Source organism: Pongo pygmaeus, chromosome 19 (assembly GCF_028885625.2).
Source record: "Pongo pygmaeus isolate AG05252 chromosome 19, NHGRI_mPonPyg2-v2.0_pri, whole genome shotgun sequence".
Classification (NCBI taxonomy): domain Eukaryota; kingdom Metazoa; phylum Chordata; class Mammalia; order Primates; family Hominidae; genus Pongo; species Pongo pygmaeus.
This window is the reverse complement of record NC_072392.2, coordinates 7274849-7293086: the sequence shown is the minus strand read 5'-3', so window position 1 is coordinate 7293086 and position 18238 is coordinate 7274849. Positions and strand designations below refer to the sequence as shown.

The following is an 18238-nucleotide window of genomic DNA, read 5'->3' as shown; positions in this document are numbered from 1 at the left end:
CACGGGTCCTGACGTTCATTTGCCAAAGAGACCCATTACCATGGCAACCAGACCCCAGCACCCACTCCCCCTTCCTCTCAGACCTCAGAGCTGGTCACTGAAAAGACCCCTCCTCCCTCGTCACTTCCCCAAGGCTTGTTTCTTTAGAGACCGCCCTCCCCACAACAGAGCAGGCACAACCAACAGTTAAACTTTTATATTTACAATATTCTTTTCATCTCTTGCCAGGTTTAAAAATGTGTACAGAGCCGCAAAGGGTTGGGGTAGGGATAAGGGATTGTCGGGATTGTTTTGGGGAGAGGAGCTGGGCATTGGAGTCCGTGGCTGAATCATGGGGTCCCCCAGCCCCCCTCCCATGCCCCAATTCTGAGGGCATCTGTCTACAGGGTGCAGGGCCCAGGTCTCTAGCATTTGGAGGGCATGGCTGTTTGGAGAGGAGCTAGACCAGGCAGGGGAAAGGATCAGAAAAGAACTAATTTTCCATGGATGGAGGTAGGAGGAGAAGGGACAGTCAAGAGGCAAAGTTCTGGGGACTCAAGACCAGGGATTCTGGATTTGGGTGTCAGTGGAAGACAGCACCCCAGCCCCTATTCAAGTTTGGCACTAACACCCCACAGAATGCCAGCAGATGAGGACTCTCCCCTCGTCCACTGTGTCCCTTAAGCCCTTCCAGCCATCATTCTTTTCCCAGAGGCTCAAGCCCAAGGCCCTCCGGGGAGACACCTCACACATCTCAAATTCTTCCTGCTGGTGTCTGCCCAAGCCCCGTCCCCACTGCCCCCTCCATCTGTTCCTCAGCACCGCTGACCTCATTCTCCCCAACCTGTCCGGTGAGACCTTTCTCCCCACTGCCTTCCCTCTGCCCTTCAAGGCTCTTTTCTTTCAGACAAGGAGGGGGCGCGGGTCAGAGGAGGGTGGTCAGCTGAGGAGAAGGCTGGTCTGACACTGAGATGGAGACAGCTTCAAAGAGGTGGACGGAGATGAAGGGGAACGGAGAACTGAGGCAGGGTGGGGGAAGACATGATGAGGAGAAGGGGCACAGGCGGGAGCCCCCTTACCTGCCACATCCCTCGCCCTGTATCCTGCTTTCCCTTAGTTTCTCCTGCCCTGCCTGGGACTGGGAAATTCTTGGCACATTTTTGGGGTCTTTCTGCTCAAATCCACCTACCCAGTTTGGCACGGATGAGCAATGCTCCGAGGCCTGGGGAAAAGGCTGTCCTCGGACCCCAGTGAGGGCTTTGGTCAAACATGCGTGGCCTCTGCGGGCAGCACGTTGCCACGCCCCCTCCCCCCAACTGGAGAGCAAGGGCCGGGCCTCCCTCGGGGTTTGTTCACCCTCCTCAGCTCCTGCCAACTAGAAGTCTGTGCTCACCTGCCACGTGAGGAGGAACTGAGTGCTGGGCCTGAGGCCTGGGGGAGGCAGGGAAGTGCTGGGAAGAGAGGGGCTGTCTGCCTGGGAAAACACACATCCACATGCAAGAACGTGTTTCCACTCAGAGAAATGCGTCCTGGACACGGGAAAATAAGCTTCCAGGCAGCACCGGGATGCGTGGACTCCTCCCTCCCCTGGCAGGAAATCTGTGTCTGTCCTCTCTGGAAGGTGAGGGCCTCCCCGGCAGAACGTGCTTCATCTGACTTGTGCCAAGGGGGGTGTGGTGGGGAACATGCTTCGCCTGGGTGGGGGCAGGGGAGGCAGGGGCGAGGGGGCTGTGATTTCCTCGCTGCTTCCCAGGCTCCATCCTCTGTGGTCTGGTGGCCAAGGGTCACTGTACGTGAACACACCACTTCCAGGGTCTCCAGGGGGAGGGAGAGGGGAGGAGGTGGGAGAAGGGATGGGGGAACAGGATTCTGGGGTACAAATCCCCACAGAAATTCTTTGAGGGGGCCAACATGTGTCCAGGGCGGCAAAAAAAAACCTCACCCTGCACATGGGAAAACACACCCCGTTGTGAGAAAGCACACCTCCACGCGGGAAAATACCACATTCCACACACCGAAGACTGGTGTCCCAAAGGAGGGGAGAAAACGCCCCCCAGTTGTTCAAAGGCCCAGGTCCAGAGAAGAGACTGGGCTTCTCTGCGTGGGAAAGACACGCATCGCAGGGAGGAATCCCATGTCCACCTTAGCGCTGCTGGATGGCGTGTGACGACTCCACAGGAGAAAAGCCAGTTGCCAAGTCCTCCTCCCTGCCTTCGGAGTGGCCGGGCCAGGGAGGGCCGGGGAGGAGGGCCTCCCCACCCGCCCCCTATACCCGAGTGGTGGAGTGGGGGTGGGGTAGCGTGTTGTTGTGGCTGGTAGCGGTGGGAGGGGGCGGGGGGAAGGGCCCGAAGGGATGAAGGGAGGGGGGCGGTGGGGGTGGCGGTGGCCCCAGGCCACTGGGCAGCAGGGTCAGGGCCCCGGGGGCCAAGAGAGGCACATCGTCCGGTGCCCGTCGCAGGGCCAGGGTGTAGTCGGGCGGGCAGGCAGGGCGCAGAGCCTCGGCAGGGTCCGCCCCGACGCCACCACCCCGCTTCAGCTGCAGCGACACCAGCTCCTCCTCTGGTGGCAGCTCGCGGCCCGCAGCGGGGAGCAGGGGGCCCCCACCAGGCACTCCAGAGCCTGAGCCGCCAGGTGGGCTAAGCCGCCTGCACCGCAGCTCCTGCCGCCGGTCCCGCTTGTAGTAGAGGGCAGCAAAGGCCAGGATGTTGAGGAAGAGGAGGGAGGCACCCACGGCCACGGTGACGCTCAGCTCCGTGGAGTAGTCCCGCGAGTCCCCGGGGAAGCGGTCGTAGGCCCTCGGGCCGGGCTCGGGCTCGGGCTCGGGAGGCAGGGTGGCAGGCGGCGGGGGCCGGCGTGTGCCCGGGGCACCGGCGGGGGGACGAGGCGGCCAGCGCGTGGCGTAGGGAGGCAGGCGCGTGGTGGTGGTGAAGAGCTCCGTGTGCAGGTTGTGCAGGTGGGGCACGAGCTCCAGCCAGAAGGCCACCTTGTTGGCACGGTAGTTGTCACGCACGCGGGGCTTCAGGCCTATGTGCAGATACTGCTTCTCCTTGCTGTTGAATTTGCTCCACACCACCTCCTCGAAGCGATTGGGCTTGGTGTGGATGAACTTGGTATCCTGCGGCACCGGCTGGTTGGGGTCCCTGTGGGCACAGGAGGGCAGGGAAAGGAGGAGTGAGGGCAAGGTTCTGAAGGAGGGTGGGTGGCAGTGGGCAGGGAGGCAGACCGAGATGCAGAGAGACAGGGGGATGGCGAGAAAGCCAGAGAAAAAGTCACAGAGGCAGAGAGACACAGATGGATATGAAGAGACAGAGAAACTGCAGGAGACAAAGCCAGAGAAACAAATAGGGATGGAGACAGACTGCCGGAGACAGCCAGAAATGTGGGCAGAGGGGCAGGGACACACACAGAGATAGCCAGGGAGAAGCAGAAGCTGAGCCTGAATGAAACAGAGACAGGGTCAAAGACACGGGAGGGACAGCCAGAGACAGAGACACAGCCAGGCTGAAATCAGCCGGCAGCCAGAGACAGCGAAAAGTAAGCAGACAAAAGAGCAGCAGAGGGAAGTGGAGAGCTGTCAGTGGATTTTCAGAGAGACAGAGACAGACGTAAAGAGACACACAAACTCTTACGCACACTCAGACACACAGACCTGAGCAGTCAGCCAGAGGTGCAGAGCCCTAGGGGGGTCGGGCAGGAGGGATCAGGCAAGGAGGAGGGAGAGATGGATGCCAAGCCAAAGCCACTGAGTGGGCCCCCAACTCCCCAGAAAAGACAGCGGCTTCTCTGTCTGATACTGCTGAGTCTCCAATGCTCAACTCAGTGCCTGGCACAGAGGTGTCTGGATTGGTTTCACTCGAGCAAGAGGGCAGGCCAGAGTGAGTGCCTTAACAGAGGAACGGCGGCCCTGTGAAGGAGGGAGGGCCCCGCCCAGCCCCGCCCAGCCCCTCTGGCCCTCACCCAGTCTTGGCGAAGTTGGTCCAGTAGGTCATGACCACGGCACTGAGCATGACGTCATTCTTGGAGAAGTTGCAGGGGAAGAGGTCGGTGGCACCCACCATGGGCACGCCAAAGACATAGGGCAGTTCATCCCCGTGCGCCGCATCTGCCCACTCAGGCCGGCCCTCCGCCTGGCAGTGGTGGTAGAAGGTGTAAAAGTAGACGGGAGACTGGTAGTCGGCGTGCAGCTTGGCAGTGGCCACAGCTGGTGCCACCCATTGGTGGTCAGTAAAGAGCGCCAGCAGGGTTTTGCGGCGCATTTCGCCATTGTCCCGGTCGGCCCAGTCTGTGTACATAAACTTGATGGTCTCCCGAAGCACATCCTTGCCTTCCGGGTAGCCATACAGGTTGTCCACAAAGTTGGAGACAGTGAAGTCAAAGGCGCTGGCAGACACACCGTCCTCGCTCTCTGCAGAGTCCTCCACGAACTTGAGGCCCTCTCCCTGGTTGACGCCTATGAGCATGTCGTAGTTGAGGAATTCTCCCTGCTGCATGAGGATCTCAGGGTCATCGGGGACCACATCGCCATCCACTACGGGCCCAAAGGCGATGTGGTAGCTGGGGAGAAGGGGTCAGGGTCTCACCACCTGCTCACTGGCCTCCTCTCGGCCCGTGGCCTGCTAAGCCCACACGCAGATGCCTCCCTCTACCTGCAAGACCCTTCTTCCCTACTTGAAATCCTCCAGTGGGTCCTTTGGGAGATCTGGCCTCTCCGGAAGTCTTCCCAAAGCACTTCACGGCACCCTGTGCTCACCTGCTCTGTCTGAGCACCTCCACTGAAGGACGGCTTGCAAGAGGAGGCCACTTACTGGGGGCCTGAAGCCCATTTCTCCTTGCCAAATGGGATGCCCACAGGCACCTCTCACCTCAGCCTCCTTGGAACCAGCAAGGATAGTGAAGGCCTGGACCTAGCCCTCTCCCACCCCATACCGGGCAGGCTGCACGTCCTGGTCCACCAGCTCCCGGGAGGGCTTCCGGCGCAGACACTCCACAGCTTCAGCGCTGTCCTCTCGGTCACAGCCCACCTTGGCTGCCAGCAGCCGCGTGTACTTGAGCGGCTGGTAGTTGACAGACCAGCTGGAAATGGCGGTGCCACTCTGGGCGATGGCCTTCTGGAACAGCCCTGGCGGGACAGGCAGACCTCAGGCCAGGCTGTGAGTACCGGCCTGAAGGAGAGGGGGGAGCTGGCAGGGTTGGGAAGGGTGGAACAGGCTGGGACACTGCTGGTACCTTCTGAATGGTGGGAGAGGATCAGAAGGTTGACGCAGGAGGCCCCTGCCCCGGACCCAAAGATGGTGATACGCTCGGGGTCGCCCCCAAAGTGGGCGATGTTTTCACTGAGCCAGCGCAGGGCCTGGATCTGGTCCAGGAGCCCATAGTTGCCTTTTGCAGCCTGGTCCCCGGTGCTGAGAAAACCTGGGAGTAGAGAAGAAGAGGGCTCCCTGGAGGTGTCACAGCGCCCCTGCACCCTTTCTGGGCAGCTCAATCCAGCCCAGAAGCCATTCGACTGGATGTGGAGGAATCCTGCCCACCAGGCCCACCTCCCAGACTCCCCCGAGCCCCAGAGTTGGCTGCCCACCCTCACCGAGCACCCCAAGACGGTAGTTGAGCGTGGCTACAATGACGTTGCCGTAGGCGGCCAGGACTGAGCCATCGAACATGTTTCCGGTCCCCTCCATGTAGGAGCCGCCGTGGAGAAACAGCATCACAGGCTTCTTCCCAGGGTCACGGATATCTGTGTGGGGAGGGGATGGGCAGGTGGGCCAGGGGGTCAGGGACAAGGACACAGTCAGACCGGAAGCAGCACCGCCCAGCTCCCAGGCCTGCTGAGGACTGGCCTGGAGCTCAGGGGACATGTCACTCCCATCCCTGGGGGGCAAGACCGGATTCCCCTCCTCCCTCCCCAGCTAGCCCTGGCAGACGGTCCCTCCCCACCCTCTGCCAGCCTTCCCCGCAGCACTTCTCCAATGCAGACTTTCCAAGAAACCCCACAGAGGCTGGGGGTGGGCAGTGGCCCTCCTTAGGGCATCTGCTGGATCCAGGGAACCCCCAGCACCCCCGCACACAGCACATCTCCCTCCTGTCCCTGGGAAGAGCAAGCTCCCGAGGCTAGAACTGGAGCTGGAGCTGCTGGGAGGGTCCTGGCGTCTCCTCCGACTCAGGCCTTGGGCCTCCACTCCACATGGTACCCTGGTCGGTGGGTGAGGGGTGCCAGGCCTGGGGTCCCTGGTCTGTGGGTGAGGGGTGCCAGGCCTAGGGTCCCTGGGGCTTGGTCTCCTCCCCGCCCTAATTCCTTTCTAGGTCACCTCCCCAGTCACCATGGCAACCCCCAGCCTAATTACTGTGGCAGGAGGAGGAAGAGCCTGCTTAATGAAGCCAGGGTGCAGCTTAGTTTTGGACACCCCCAAACTGGCCTGAGCCCTGGGTTCTGCACTGGACTCCTTCCCGCCATACCCCCAGAGGATCCCCTGATCACTGCCAAATGTGATCAGGCCCTTGAGCTGCTCCAGATTGGACTGAAGGGTGACTAATTCCAGAGGAGGTGGGAGTCTGAGAGTGCTTGCCAGGGTCCCCGAGGCTACAGTATCCTCCCCTGCAGCTCCCCATGATTCAGCCACAGTGCTAGGGCTGGGGTCACCCCTGGCCCACAGGCCCTCCCTGCTAGCCTGGACACTCAGCAAACCAAAGCCAGGCCTGGGCCTCCACAGCTGGTCCCCAGCGTCTCTGCCCACCTCCCTCATCCTGGTAGAAACATCCCTCCTGCCAGAAGGTCAACCTGCAGGTCACTAAGACATTCTCCTTGACCTCACAGACAGCTTCCTGCCTCCCATCCCTAAGACCCCCTGTGCAGCCCCCATGCTCCTGACTGCTTCCGCCAGAGCTTCCAGGTGGGAAGCACCCTCGCTGGGTTCTCCTCAAATCCTGTCCTCTCCTTTGCTCCTGAATCTCAAGTGACCTCCCAGCACTTTCAGGCCGGAATCTCCTTCCCTCCAAGGTCCTGTCCTAACTGTCCTCAGTTCTCCCATCCTCACCCCACCCCTCTCCCAGTGTGAGGGGAGGAGGGGTCAGAAAGGGAAGGAGCAGGAAGAGGGGCTGGGGCGACAAGAATTCAAAACCAACAACAAAAACAGGATCAAGAAAGAAGAAAGAAAGAAAGAAAAAAACAACCAAAAAGCAAGAAGCTCTTGGGGCAGATTCAACAAGAAAAGAAAAAACAAAAAGATCCATTTTGGAAAAAAAGAAAAAAAGAAAAAAATTCTTTGCATTTTTTTTTTCAAAATTTTGTGGTGAAACTTCAAGATATTGGGCCCTGTTTTAAAAAATTGTCAAATTCTTTAATTCACTTCGAATGTTTGCGTTTTCTGTGTCTGACAGGCTTTTGGAAATTGCGACAGGCTTCTGATGTTTCAGTGGTGTCATCAATTTGCCAACTTTTAAATGTTTTTTGAACTGTTGTTTTGCTCCAATTTCAAATTGTTTTTTTCAAATGTTACATTTCACAAGTTTCAAAACCGTCCAGATTTCTTTCAAATTCTAAACATTTTAACCAATTCTTTTGAATTTTATTTTTCTGACATTCCAATTTCTTTTTGTTTTTCGGCTTATTTTCACCATGTTTAGCTTTTCTGGCAGGTTTTCTACTGGGTCCAACATTGTTCAAATTTCGTTTGAAGTTTTCATAATTCTTTTTTCCAATTATTAAACATTTTTCTTTTCTTTTCTTTTTCATTTTAGTTGGGAGAACGACTGAGGGGCCTTGAGGGCTGCGGGGACATTTAGTGAGGGGCAGGGCCGTGGACGTCCTCTCATAAGCAACCACATGCAGCAGCGGGATTTTTAAATCTACCTGTGTCTGGCGGATTGAGCGTCGCCTCGTCACGTTTTTTTGTGAGCGGACCTAAGACCGGGAACACAAAACAGAGAAAAAAGGACAATTTTGTGGGGAAAGATGGGGGTCGGGGGGAGGTGGTGGATGGGGAGGGGAGGAGAGAAAGCAGAAAAGGGGAGGGTGGGGGAGGCAGAAAAAATAAGCCAAAAAAAGCAAAATTTGTTTGCAAGAAAAAGAAACCAAGAAAAGAGAAAAACGTTTCTACAACCCAATTTTGTTCCCCTCCCCGGAAAAAGTCATGCCCCAAAGAAAAGGCTGGTTTTGGGGGGGTGGGGTGCCTGAGTGGGCTGAGGCCTGTCTTAAGACATATCGACTTGGCTGGAAAGGTTTTGGCTTGTCGATGTGTTTGCTAATTGCTGGAAATGAAACAGTGTTAGAGGTGGGGTGGGAGGGGAGGGGAAGCCCACCCAGAGCCCCTGGGAGCCCAAGGCCAGCTTGCCACCCAGGCCACCTCTCAGAAGGCCCCCTTCAGGGCCAGCGAAGCACCTGCCTGCTGCCCCCCACAAGGCTGTAGGGAGGAGAGACTGCAGCAGTAAAGACTCTGCTTCCGTCTGGACCACTCTGCAGGGCAGCGAGCAGGACAGGGTTGGGGGGCAGCCTGCCCCGCAGCTCAGCCCCAGAAGCCTTCTGCTCCCCACAGGAGGGCTATGGGAAGGTGAGCTGGGGCTGCCCGCCCGCTACCCAGCCTCACCACCAGCACTTCTCATCTATCCGCACTCACAGGCCTGGCTTCTCACCCCAGCTCCCCAGTGTGGGCAAAGCAGGGAAGGGGGTCATCAGGTCTTGCCCTCCGCTCCAGCTCAACCCTCCGCACTCCCCCCAACCTCGTCCCTTACCCAGGCTTCCTCTCCTCCCCGCAAAACGGTGAATTTCCCACCAGGGCCACCAGCCACCGCCTCCCCTGCCCCTGCTCCACTGCCAAAAAGCACCCCTTCCCCAACGGCCGAGTGGGTGGTTCAGTCCACAGATAGGGAATGAGGAACACAGTGCCCTGAGCCAGCCTGGCACACAGGTGCCAGCAGGTACCGGGAGCACCAGGTTCGCCCAGTGTCAGGGCTTCTTCCAGATTACGGGGTTGGTCAGGGGCGAGCTGGAGCCCAGAGGCCTGGGGGTTCCCCGAGGCTGATTGGTTTTTCCTCAATGGCACAGGGACTGGCACGTGGGTCAAGGCCAAGGATGGGTCAGGGCCAAGGCAAGCTCTGGAACGCGTCTCCTAAGTGGCAGTGATGGCCCCATGGGGACCCGCTGGGAACAGGGCCTCTTCTTTGTGAGAGGATGGGGTGGGGACAAAGTCAGCAGGGCATGTGTGCACGTGAGTCTATGAAGGGCGTGTGTGTGTGCACGCCTGAGTCAACCTCTTCTTCCCAGAGCTGGTGTGAAGATTCAGTGAGATCACCTGAATGTGTCAGGCCCCAGGCAGGTCTGCAATCAGCAGTGGCTAAAAATACAGAAGGTGTGGGCAAGGGTGGTGTGGCGGCAGGGGTAGACAACTGTGTGGAGGTGTTGGGGTGGACGGTCCATTGGTGGCAAGTGCTGGGTGGATGTTTCACATGGAGGGTGACGAGACAGCACCCATGAGGGGGCCCTGGGGTGTGCAGAGCCTGTGTGAGAGTCGGGAGTGCTGTGATGGGCAGCCCACATGGAGGTGCTGAGGTGAAGGACTCATGATGGGGCAGGCGCTGGGATGGCAGAGGAGTGTGGCGTGCACAGCTCTCCTGTGGAGGGCGTTGTACTGGGGGGCACGTGGGGCATGTACTGGGATAAATGGCTTATGGGGAACTAGGGTGCTTCAAATTTGAATAGGATTAGAGTAGATGACGCTCTGTGCATTGTGCGTATGGGTTGTGGGGAGGCGTGGTTTATATGGAGAGGGGTATGGCTGGGATGGGGGATACAGGGTGAATGGTCCATTTGGAAGGTATTGGGATGGACATGGGTGGGTGGAGGTGCATGAGATGTTCCGTGCTTGGTAGGGGGGGATTCCGAGTGCAGGGGGCATGGTGTTGGAGTACTTGTTCGGTGAGTAGGGTGCAAGCTTGCCGGATGTGTTTTCACCACCTGAGGTCCGGTGCAGATAATCTCTAGGTAGGAGTGGGGTAAACGATGATTGAGGAGTGTTGGGGATGTTGGGGACTGTGGTGTGAGGGGCCTGCTGAGCACACAGCCCAGGTGCGCAGGTTACTGGATGTGTGGATGTTCTTAAGGCACGTGATCTATATCCAGGGATGCTGGGGAGCACAGGTGTGTGTGGGTGACACGGTACACAGTTTCAGAGATGTACTGGGGGTGTGTGTGACATGAAAGTATTGGGAATTGTGATTGTGGGGTGCTGGAGCGCAAGGTCAGTGTATAGGTTGGTTGGGTGATGATGTAAGTGTGGAGTAGTTGGGATTTGCAGTCTGTTTTGGGACTTCAGCACATGCCGTGGAGGTGCTGGGTGTGTACAGGGTACATTAGGAGCTGCTGGGTACCAGGCCTATGTGTAAGGTTGCTGGAACATGGACAGTGGGAAGCGTGGTGGCAGCGGATGGTCTCCACGCAGATGCTGCCATGTTTTGGAGTGGTGAGATGGGTGTCAGAAGAGCCATGTGGGGTTGGGGGGGTGTTTGTGAGGCTGGTCTGCTGCGATGGCTGGAATCCACCTATTGCACCCTGTTCAGACTCTGAAAGGTGTTCTGATTAGTCTTGGAGTGCTGAGGATGGAGGGTGGAGAACTGTCCAGAAGGAATGTGCCAGGCGCTATGAGCAGTCCTGTAGTGAACAAGAGTTCATTAAGAACAGAAGTTCAAGAGCCCCAGGGAAGATGGGTGGGCTGTCCTGTGAGTGGAGGGGTCCTCAGCAAGGAGCTTCCCCGATCCTTCAGGGGCGTACAGGGATCAAGGGAGAAGAGAAGGACATCGGTACCACTGCCAAGGTGCTCAGCTCGGCAAGGCGCTCAGCCCGGCAAGGGGCTCAGCTCAGGCAAGGGACTCAGCTCGGCAAGGGGCTCTGGACATGATGTGATAGATGGAAGGCAGCCCTCGCCGGCCAGGGGGAGCGGGAGAGCCTGCGTTGTCCTTGAGGTGCAGATGTAGCTAACCTGGGTATTCTGCCAGGAACAAGCCCAGGTCTGGCGGCGGGAGGTGAGGCAAGGTTGGAGTGGGTGTCTGAGCAGAGGATGGATCACCTGATTCCCCTTCCGTGGCCAGGTTGAGATTAGCTGGCAGACTGTGCCTCTTTGGGGAGAGAGTGGGTGAGCCTAGTCCAGTGCCTGCCATCCCTACCATGGCCCCCCATGGGCATAAAGAACTTATGGAACGGCTGTCTGCAGGGTGTGCGCCTGGGACTGCCTGGAGGCACCCTTACAATCCTCAGGGGGCACGTAGAGGTTGCAGGGACACTCTGTCCCTCACTGCCCCCACAAAGGCCCAGCTCTGAGCCCGAGAGCGGTGCCAGTGCCTGAGGGTCTGCATGTGCGTTTGTGGGCTGTGTCCACGGGGTGCCCGGCTTTGTGCCCGCGCCCTTACCGTCCTCGGTGGGCACGTAGAGGTTGAGGTACAGGCAGTCCTCGCTCTGGTTCTGCACGTAGGTGGCGGCCGCCTCCAAGTTGTCGGTGAACCACACAGGCAGCATGATGGCGGGCAGCGCCCCGTGCAGGTTCTGCGGGCAGGCGGGCGGCAGGGTGGTGGCGTTGCGCACGCCGGGCCACGAGGCGGGCGCCTCAGGCGGCTGGAAGCGGCGGGCGCCCAGGGGCGGCGTGGCGTAGGGCACGCCCAAGAACTGCACGACGGGGCCCAGGATCTCGTTGTTGAGCTCGCGCCGCACACCGCGCACTCGCCCGTAGGCCGTGTTCACCACCGGGAAGCGCTCCTCCCCGAGGCTGCCGAGGCCCAGGCTGGGGCCGCCCGGGGCGCCGCCGCCGCCGGGACCCCCTCCCCCCCGTTGAGCCCCCGCCAGCCCCACCAGACACAGCGCCAGGAGCCACATGCTGATCGGGGGACCCCCCCTCCCTCCCCGGGACCCCCCCCCTCGGAGAGAGAGAGAAGGGGGGGGAGAGGGAGGGAGGCCCCCCTCGCCCCAGGAGGGAGGAGGGGGTGGGGGAAAGGAGGGAGGAGGGGCTTGGGGAGGGACCTGGGTTAGACTGGACAGAGAAGGGGTCTGTTCCTCTCCATGGAGGGGGCACGGGGTGGGGAAGGGGAAGGAAATGGGAGAAGGTGAAGGCAGGCCCGACCTGCGGGAGGTGGAGCCAGAGGGGCAGGGCGGCAGGATACAGACAGACGGACAGACAGAAAAATACAGAGGTGGAAGAAGGCAAGGGAAATTGGATGGGCAGACAGAAAGGAATGGGGAAACAGAAGAGACAAGTGGTTAGTGACCTGGAATTCAGACCAAGTTGCCCCCTTCTCCCACCCACAGGCCCCCTGACACCTCCCCACTCCCACCTAGCAGCCCTTCTCCCCTCAGCAGACGCCTAGGCTGGGGGTGGGGCCCAGATGTGGTTCAAGTCCAGGACCCAACCAGAGGAGAGGCGGGTCAGCTCTCCAGACCCAGCATGCTCCCTTCCAGCTGATGTATCCCTCCCAGGCAGGTTCTCCTCAGGGACTCAGGAGTCCCAGTTCCCACCTCCCTGGGAGGGAATGAGGTAGACAAGGAAGAGAAAATAAAAATACCAAGTCATTAATTAGCTGGAAGTGGCAGGTTTGTTTATACGTGTTAATTACTCCTGAGCTGTAATTTCATGGCGCTGAACCCCCACCCCAGGCCAGACTCAGGCCTTTCTTGGGACTGCACAAACCCAGCACCTTATCCCCACTTCAACACACCATTCGCTAAGGATTTGTGCTGCCGGCGACCCCTCTCTCCCCACTCTCCATTTCCTCTGTCAGAAGCTGGGGTACCTTGAGGCTGGGGTTAGAGTAGGGAGGGGACGCTGGAGGGGCAAATCCAGGGACAGATGCGTGATCCTGCAGCCGGTTGCCGGGTGACGGGATGCTGCCCCGCAATGTTACCTCGGCAACGGGCTGCAGCTTTAACCCTGGAGGGGGGTTCTGGAGGAAGACGGGAAGGGGCTGGCTTGGTTTGGGGGTCCATTCAGGGCATGAAGGGGAGGGCAAAGGCGTGAGTCAGAATGCAAGAGTTCCCCCCAACCTTAACATAGAGGAAGAAGTATATATGTTTGAGAGGAAGGGGAGATTGGGGGCACCAAGAACGCTAAAAGCCCTGTCTGTTGGCCAGTCAGAGCCTAGCCTTAGTGACCAGGCCTCTGGCTTGGGAGAGGGGGTGCTGAGGTGGGCTTGAGGAGACATCACAGGAGCCTACTGACTGCCCCCCTCCAGCAATTTCAAGCAACCTTGGACCCCACCACCTCTTCATCTTTGCAAGCCATTGTGACCCATGTCCTAGGGGCAACACTTAGCTTTCTTCTCTTCCCATCCCGACCCATCCATTCACCTACCCCTTCCCCTTGCCGCCCCCCCTACAGTTGCTGCTCTGATGCCTGGGTGCTCAGGGCAGCAGGAGCCAGCCAAGGGAGAAGATCAGAGCGGAGGGGCAGACACCCAGGTCGTTTCGGCAAGCCCCCCCCCGCCCCCCCCCGCCCCCCCCACCAGCCGCCAGAGCTGTTTGCTGACGCGGGGTTTTCAGAGCCAGGCGCCAGCCCGCGGGTGGCTCTCTGCAGGTGTCAATTTATTCCAGAGATGAGGACACAGGAATCCTTACCACACACACCCAGTCATGCCCCCTGCCTTTCAGCTTCTCTAAGGCTCCTCTATTCCCGCATCACCTGGAGGTGGCTCGGGGCTGATTCCCCCAGGATCTCCTTTTCCTGTGCCAGACTGGGCTCAGCTACCATGGCCTTGCTGCCCCCTCCCCCTCCCCACAACAAGATCTGCCTCAGTCACCCTCACCTCTTGAGGGTACTCTGGGTCCCTGGCCTCCTCCCACCAGCCAGCTCCGCTCCCTCCTTCCCTCCCACTGGAGGCCCCCCCATCTCTCTCCTCTCCGTAGTGCTCCCTGGGAGCATCTTTCCTGGGCCTCTTCCAGCTTGCTCCAGCTCTTGCCTTCAGTCTCTCACCCTCGGTCTTTTCACATCTTTCTCTTCTGTATCTCTCTCCTTGGTGTTTCTCATTTCTTTCTCTCTCCTCCAAATGCCTTCCTCAAATTTCCTCCTTAAGCCTTCTGTCTCTCTCTCCTGTCTTTCCCCATCACTGTCTCCCCCATTTTCTCTCCCCATCTCTGTCTGCCACATCTTGCTCCCTCCTCCTTCTCCCCATCCCTCTGCCTTCTCTCTCCATTCCTGCCCAGGCCTGACTCCCCCAGCCGGGGAGAGTTGAGGGACGGGGGCTCAGGCCGCAGGCCCCCCCTTCCTGCAGTGGTGAAAATGGCTTGGCCGGGAAGGGGAGAAGGAGGGGGAGGGGGAGATGGGAACACACGGGGTCTGTGGGCCCATTCAAAGGATCATTCATGGACTGAAGAGAGGCAGAGACAAAGAGACCAAGACGCAGAGACACGGCGAGAGCATCCCTAGGCGGAGACACGCAGACAGAGCAGGCTGGGGGAAACCAGGCGCAGGGAGGAAGATGGGGAGAGGGAGACCCCAGTGGACCGCCACGCATCCACCTCCACCGACCCGGCTTAGGTCCTACCTGGCTCAGCCCTGGGGCCGTGGTGCCTCCATCCAGGGCTCCGAGTGGGGGGCGAACGGCCTTCGGGAGGGGGCGGCGGCCTCTGAGCCCCCGCGGCCCCGCAGGCCCAGCCCCCGCCCGCAGCGCCTCACCCGGCGGGGGAGGGGGATCGCCCCAGCCCCAGGGGGCGGGGCCGGGATCCAGTCGATCCCCGGGAAAAGGAGAGCTAGGGGATGGGATCAGGAGGAGCCCGAGAACAGGGAACCCCGCAGTAGGGACGATAGAGAAAGGAGGGGGCAACGGGACAGGACTAGATTGAGGATCCGCTGGTTCCGTGGGCCGGCTTCGAGGGACCAGAAGGCGGTCCAGGCGGAAGATCCTAAGGATCGGGTGCTGGAGGAGGAGTCCACCTTAATCCCCAGGGGCCCGGGGCCCGGGAGCGCAGGATCCGCGGTGCAGGGGCAGGGATCCAGCCGGAATCCTCGGGGAGGGGGAGGGATCTAGTCGATCCCGAGGGCGGGCGGGAGGGGGAGGTCCGGGGAGTCAGAGGAGGGCGGGAGCCGAGTCCAGAGCCCCGGGGCGGGGGTCAGCGCGGATCCTAGGAGGGAAGGCGGGGGTGAGGGGAGGCTTCGAGGGACGCTCAGCAGCCGGGAGGCCCGGACTCCTGGCTCCGCGCGCCAGGGCCCGCCCGCCCCGCGTCCATCCCAGCCCGAGAGTGATGATCCGCCGGCGGAGCAGCCGCAGCAGCCCCGCGCGTCACCGCGCGGCCGCCTCCCCCGCCCCCTGCCGAGAGAGCGGCGCACACCCCCCGCTCGCACCCGCCTGCCCGCCCGCCCTCCGGAGAGTGGGGGGATTGGAGATGGTGGGAAGAGGCGGGAGTGGACAGACGGACAGATGGACGTAGCTGGCCAGGGCAGGGTGGGTACATTCCCCCGGATCTCCCACCCTCGGGGCTCTCGCGGTCTCGGGGGGCTGGGGGGGAGAAAATCTTAACTACAGGGGGCGGGGCATCATACAAAGAAGGCGGAGCCTTCAGACATGGGGGAGGAGCCATTTGTGCAGTGGGCGGGGTTTACTGGCAATAGGTGGGGCTTTGCTATCTTTGGAGCCGCCTCTTTTTGGTAGTGGGTTTGATTTGAAGCTGAAAAGGAGGAGCCTGTGGGAAAAGGGGCGGAACTTTGAGAGAAGACCGGGATCTTTGGAAATTGGCCGGAGCGTGGGGGTGGGGGGGTTCGAAGAGGCGATCAACTTGGAAAGTGGGCCAATCCGTGACGCAAATCCTCTAGTCCCGCCCTCAACCCCGCCCCCCACTGCTTAGCTGCTCTGCTCCTAATTGGTGCTGGTTTCTCCGCCCGCCAGACGTCTTCGCCACTCTGCAGCGGTTTTACAAAGGCGGGTGAAGAGCTCATGCTGAAATGAACACGGCCCGGATTGGGCGCCTGTGAACCTTATTTGCGGCCGGGATTGGCTGGCCTCTTGGGTGGCCTAGGCGGTGTTGGTCCGGTGCGTCCTGTTCTACAGCTATGGCCGGGCCAGCTGCAGCTTTCCGCCGCTTGGGCGCCTTGTCCGGAGCTGCGGCCTTAGGCTTTGCCTCCTACGGGGCGCACGGTCAGGGGGCTGGGGACGAAGCTGGGACTGTGCTTGGGGCGTCCTCTGGGGTCTGCTGCAAGGGCGTAACCTATGGGAAGTGCCCGGCCTCCCGTTTATCAGACCGTCCGCGGACCCCTAAACCTTTTAAAGTCCCCCAGCTGGGTCCAATTGGTTCCCAGTACTGCCCGAGCGTGTTCCCACCAATCGGAAGCTTCCGGGGGGGGGGGGAGGTGCCCTTCTCGCCAATGTCCACCTGAGTCCCCCCGGATTGGGGGCTGTCAGGGCTGGCACTAGGACCGCTAACCTTTGCTTCTTTTCTCCACAGGCGCCCAGTTCCCAGATGCCTACGGGAAGGAGGTGAAGTAACTGCGCTGGGGCTCCCTGACTCGTGGGGTCTACGAAGGCACAAAGTCTGGGGTCCCCGGGGAAAGTGGGCGGGGAGAGGGTGGGGCGAGCCGCGGATCTCTGGAGCAGCAAAGGCCAAAGGCTCTGTAAGCCAAAGGCCTGGGGTCAAGCTGGGACTTCAAGAGTGGGGTGGGGGAAGGAACTTTGGTCCCTTGTGTCATCAGGGGATCTCAGGACCTGTATTGCCTACGATATCCCTTCGTTTCTCTTTTTCTTACAGCTGTTTGACAAGGCCAACAAACACCACTTCTTACACAGCCTGGCCCTGTTAGGGGTGCCCCATTGCAGAAAGCCACTCTGGGTAATCTTTCCCTGCGCCTAACCCTGACCAAGCCCCACACACTCCCTCTCAGCCTGCCCTGTTCTTAACAATCCTGTTTTCTGTGCTGTGTCTCCTTCAGGCTGGGTTATTGCTAGCTTCCGGAACGACCTTATTCTGCACCAGCTTTTACTACCAGGCTCTGAGTGGAGATCCCAGCATCCAGACTTTGGCCCCTGCAGGAGGGACCCTGCTACTGTTGGGCTGGCTTGCCTTGGCTCTTTGAGCTCCCTTTTGCTTAATTACTGGGTTTTCTGGGCAGTTTTTTTTTTTAAAAGAGTTGGAGTAAGAAGAGGATTAAAAAGGAAAGGCAAATAAACTTTGGAGTCTTTGTTCATCTAACCTCTTGGAGGAGGAAGGTGGGGATTCAACCTCTGAACTCCCTCCATTTCCTAAGACTTAATCAGTGAGCCTTAGGTCTGGGGATTCTGGTCACTTCAAGTTAACTTATTATAATGTTCTTACCCTGGTGGGCATCAAAGTCATAAAGAATGCTTGAAATAACGCAGATTCCTACTGAAGCACTCTTTCAGGCCTGAGAATCTGTATTTTAATAAGCTCATCTTGTGGTTCTGATGCATACTAGGTTTTTAATTTTATTATTATTATTATTATTTTGAGATGGAGTCTTGCTCTGTCGCCCAGGCTGGAGTGCAGTGGCGTGACCTCGGCTCACTGCAACCTCTGCCTCCCAGGTTCAAGCGATTCTCTTGCCTCGGCCTCCTGAATAGCTGGGATTACAGGCGCCCGCCACCATGCCCAACTAATTTTTTGTATTTTTAGTAGACACAGGGTTTTGCCATGTTGGCAAGGCTGATTTTGAACTCCCGACCTCAGGTGATCCGCCTGCCTTGGCCTCCCAAAGTGCTGTGATTACAGGTATCGGCCACCGCGCCCGGCCTGTTTTTATTTTTATTTTTAGTTTTTTGAGACAGAGTTTCGCTCTGTTGCCCAGGCTGGAGTGCAGTGGTGCGATTTTGGCTCACTGCCACCTCCACCTCCTGAGTTCAAGTGATTCTCCTGCCTCAGCCTCCCAAGTAGCTGAGATTATAGGTACATGCCACCACGCCTGGCTAATTTTTGTATTTTTAGTAGAGATGGGGTTTCACCATATTGGCGAAGCTGGTCTTGAACTCCTGACCTCAAGCAATTCACCCGCCTCCCAAAGTACTGGGATTTAAAAAAATTACTATAGGGTCGTGGTTTTCAGCCCTGTTATTATCAGCACCCACTTACTCTAGAAGTGAGGATTAAGGCAAGGCAGGATAGGAGCGTCATTAGTTACAAAATACTTTGGAGTTCAAAGCAGGGACAGATCATGTATTAGGGATCAGAAAATGTGTCACAATGCTTGAGATGATACTTAAAGGAGCTCTATTGTGTGGAAGAAACAATGAACAAAGAACAAGATGGAGAGGGGAAGGATTTGGAGCAGCAGGAGTCTTCAGTGTGGGCTGA

The 18238-nt window shown here is 58.9% G+C and overlaps 2 protein-coding genes across 6 annotated transcripts; one reads left to right on the top strand and one right to left on the bottom strand.

Annotated features, from left to right (window-relative positions):
* Positions 1 to 181: 181 nt before the first annotated feature.
* NLGN2 (neuroligin 2) lies at positions 182 to 15248 on the bottom strand. 5 transcript variants are annotated; one of them, XM_054457397.2, is made up of 8 exons: positions 14488 to 15247; positions 11371 to 12074; positions 7823 to 7873; positions 5561 to 5710; positions 5206 to 5391; positions 4906 to 5098; positions 3937 to 4533; positions 182 to 3119 (listed from the first exon to the last, which is right to left on the bottom strand). In XM_054457397.2, the coding sequence occupies exons 2-8, from the start codon at positions 11828 to 11830 to the stop codon at positions 2246 to 2248; spliced, it is 2511 nt and encodes an 836-aa protein (XP_054313372.1). In that variant the 5' UTR covers positions 11831 to 12074; positions 14488 to 15247; the 3' UTR covers positions 182 to 2245. The 5 variants fall into 5 exon arrangements, with proteins under 5 accessions (XP_054313372.1, XP_063512249.1, XP_054313373.1 ...); XM_063656179.1 differs by having other exon boundaries at positions 11371 to 11503; positions 14488 to 15244; XM_054457398.2 differs by lacking the exon at positions 7823 to 7873 and having other exon boundaries at positions 14488 to 15248.
* A 680-nt stretch (positions 15249 to 15928) lies between these two features.
* TMEM256 (transmembrane protein 256) lies at positions 15929 to 17099 on the top strand. Its single transcript, XM_054457400.2, has 4 exons — positions 15929 to 16074; positions 16382 to 16413; positions 16682 to 16762; positions 16863 to 17099. Exons 1-4 carry the CDS (start codon positions 15990 to 15992, stop codon positions 17004 to 17006), a joined length of 342 nt encoding a protein of 113 aa, XP_054313375.1. The 5' UTR covers positions 15929 to 15989; the 3' UTR covers positions 17007 to 17099.
* The last annotated feature ends 1139 nt before the right edge of the window (positions 17100 to 18238 follow it).

Excerpts from the sequence above, each read along its gene's own strand:
- TMEM256 (XM_054457400.2), top strand. The coding sequence starts at position 15,990 with ATGGCCGGGCCAGCTGCAGCTTTCCGCCGCTTGGGCGCCTTGTCCGGA. Across the intron at positions 16,414-16,681 it reads CAGATGCCTACGGGAAGGAG|CTGTTTGACAAGGCCAACAA; the intron begins GTGAAGTAACTG and ends TTTTTCTTACAG. Across the intron at positions 16,763-16,862 it reads ATTGCAGAAAGCCACTCTGG|GCTGGGTTATTGCTAGCTTC; the intron begins GTAATCTTTCCC and ends TGTCTCCTTCAG.
- NLGN2 (XM_054457397.2), bottom strand. The coding sequence starts at position 11,830 with ATGTGGCTCCTGGCGCTGTGTCTGGTGGGGCTGGCGGGGGCTCAACGG. Across the intron at positions 5,392-5,560 it reads CTACCGTCTTGGGGTGCTCG|GTTTTCTCAGCACCGGGGAC; the intron begins GTGAGGGTGGGC and ends CTCTACTCCCAG. Across the intron at positions 4,534-4,905 it reads CAGGACGTGCAGCCTGCCCG|CTACCACATCGCCTTTGGGC; the intron begins GTATGGGGTGGG and ends CCTTCTCCCCAG.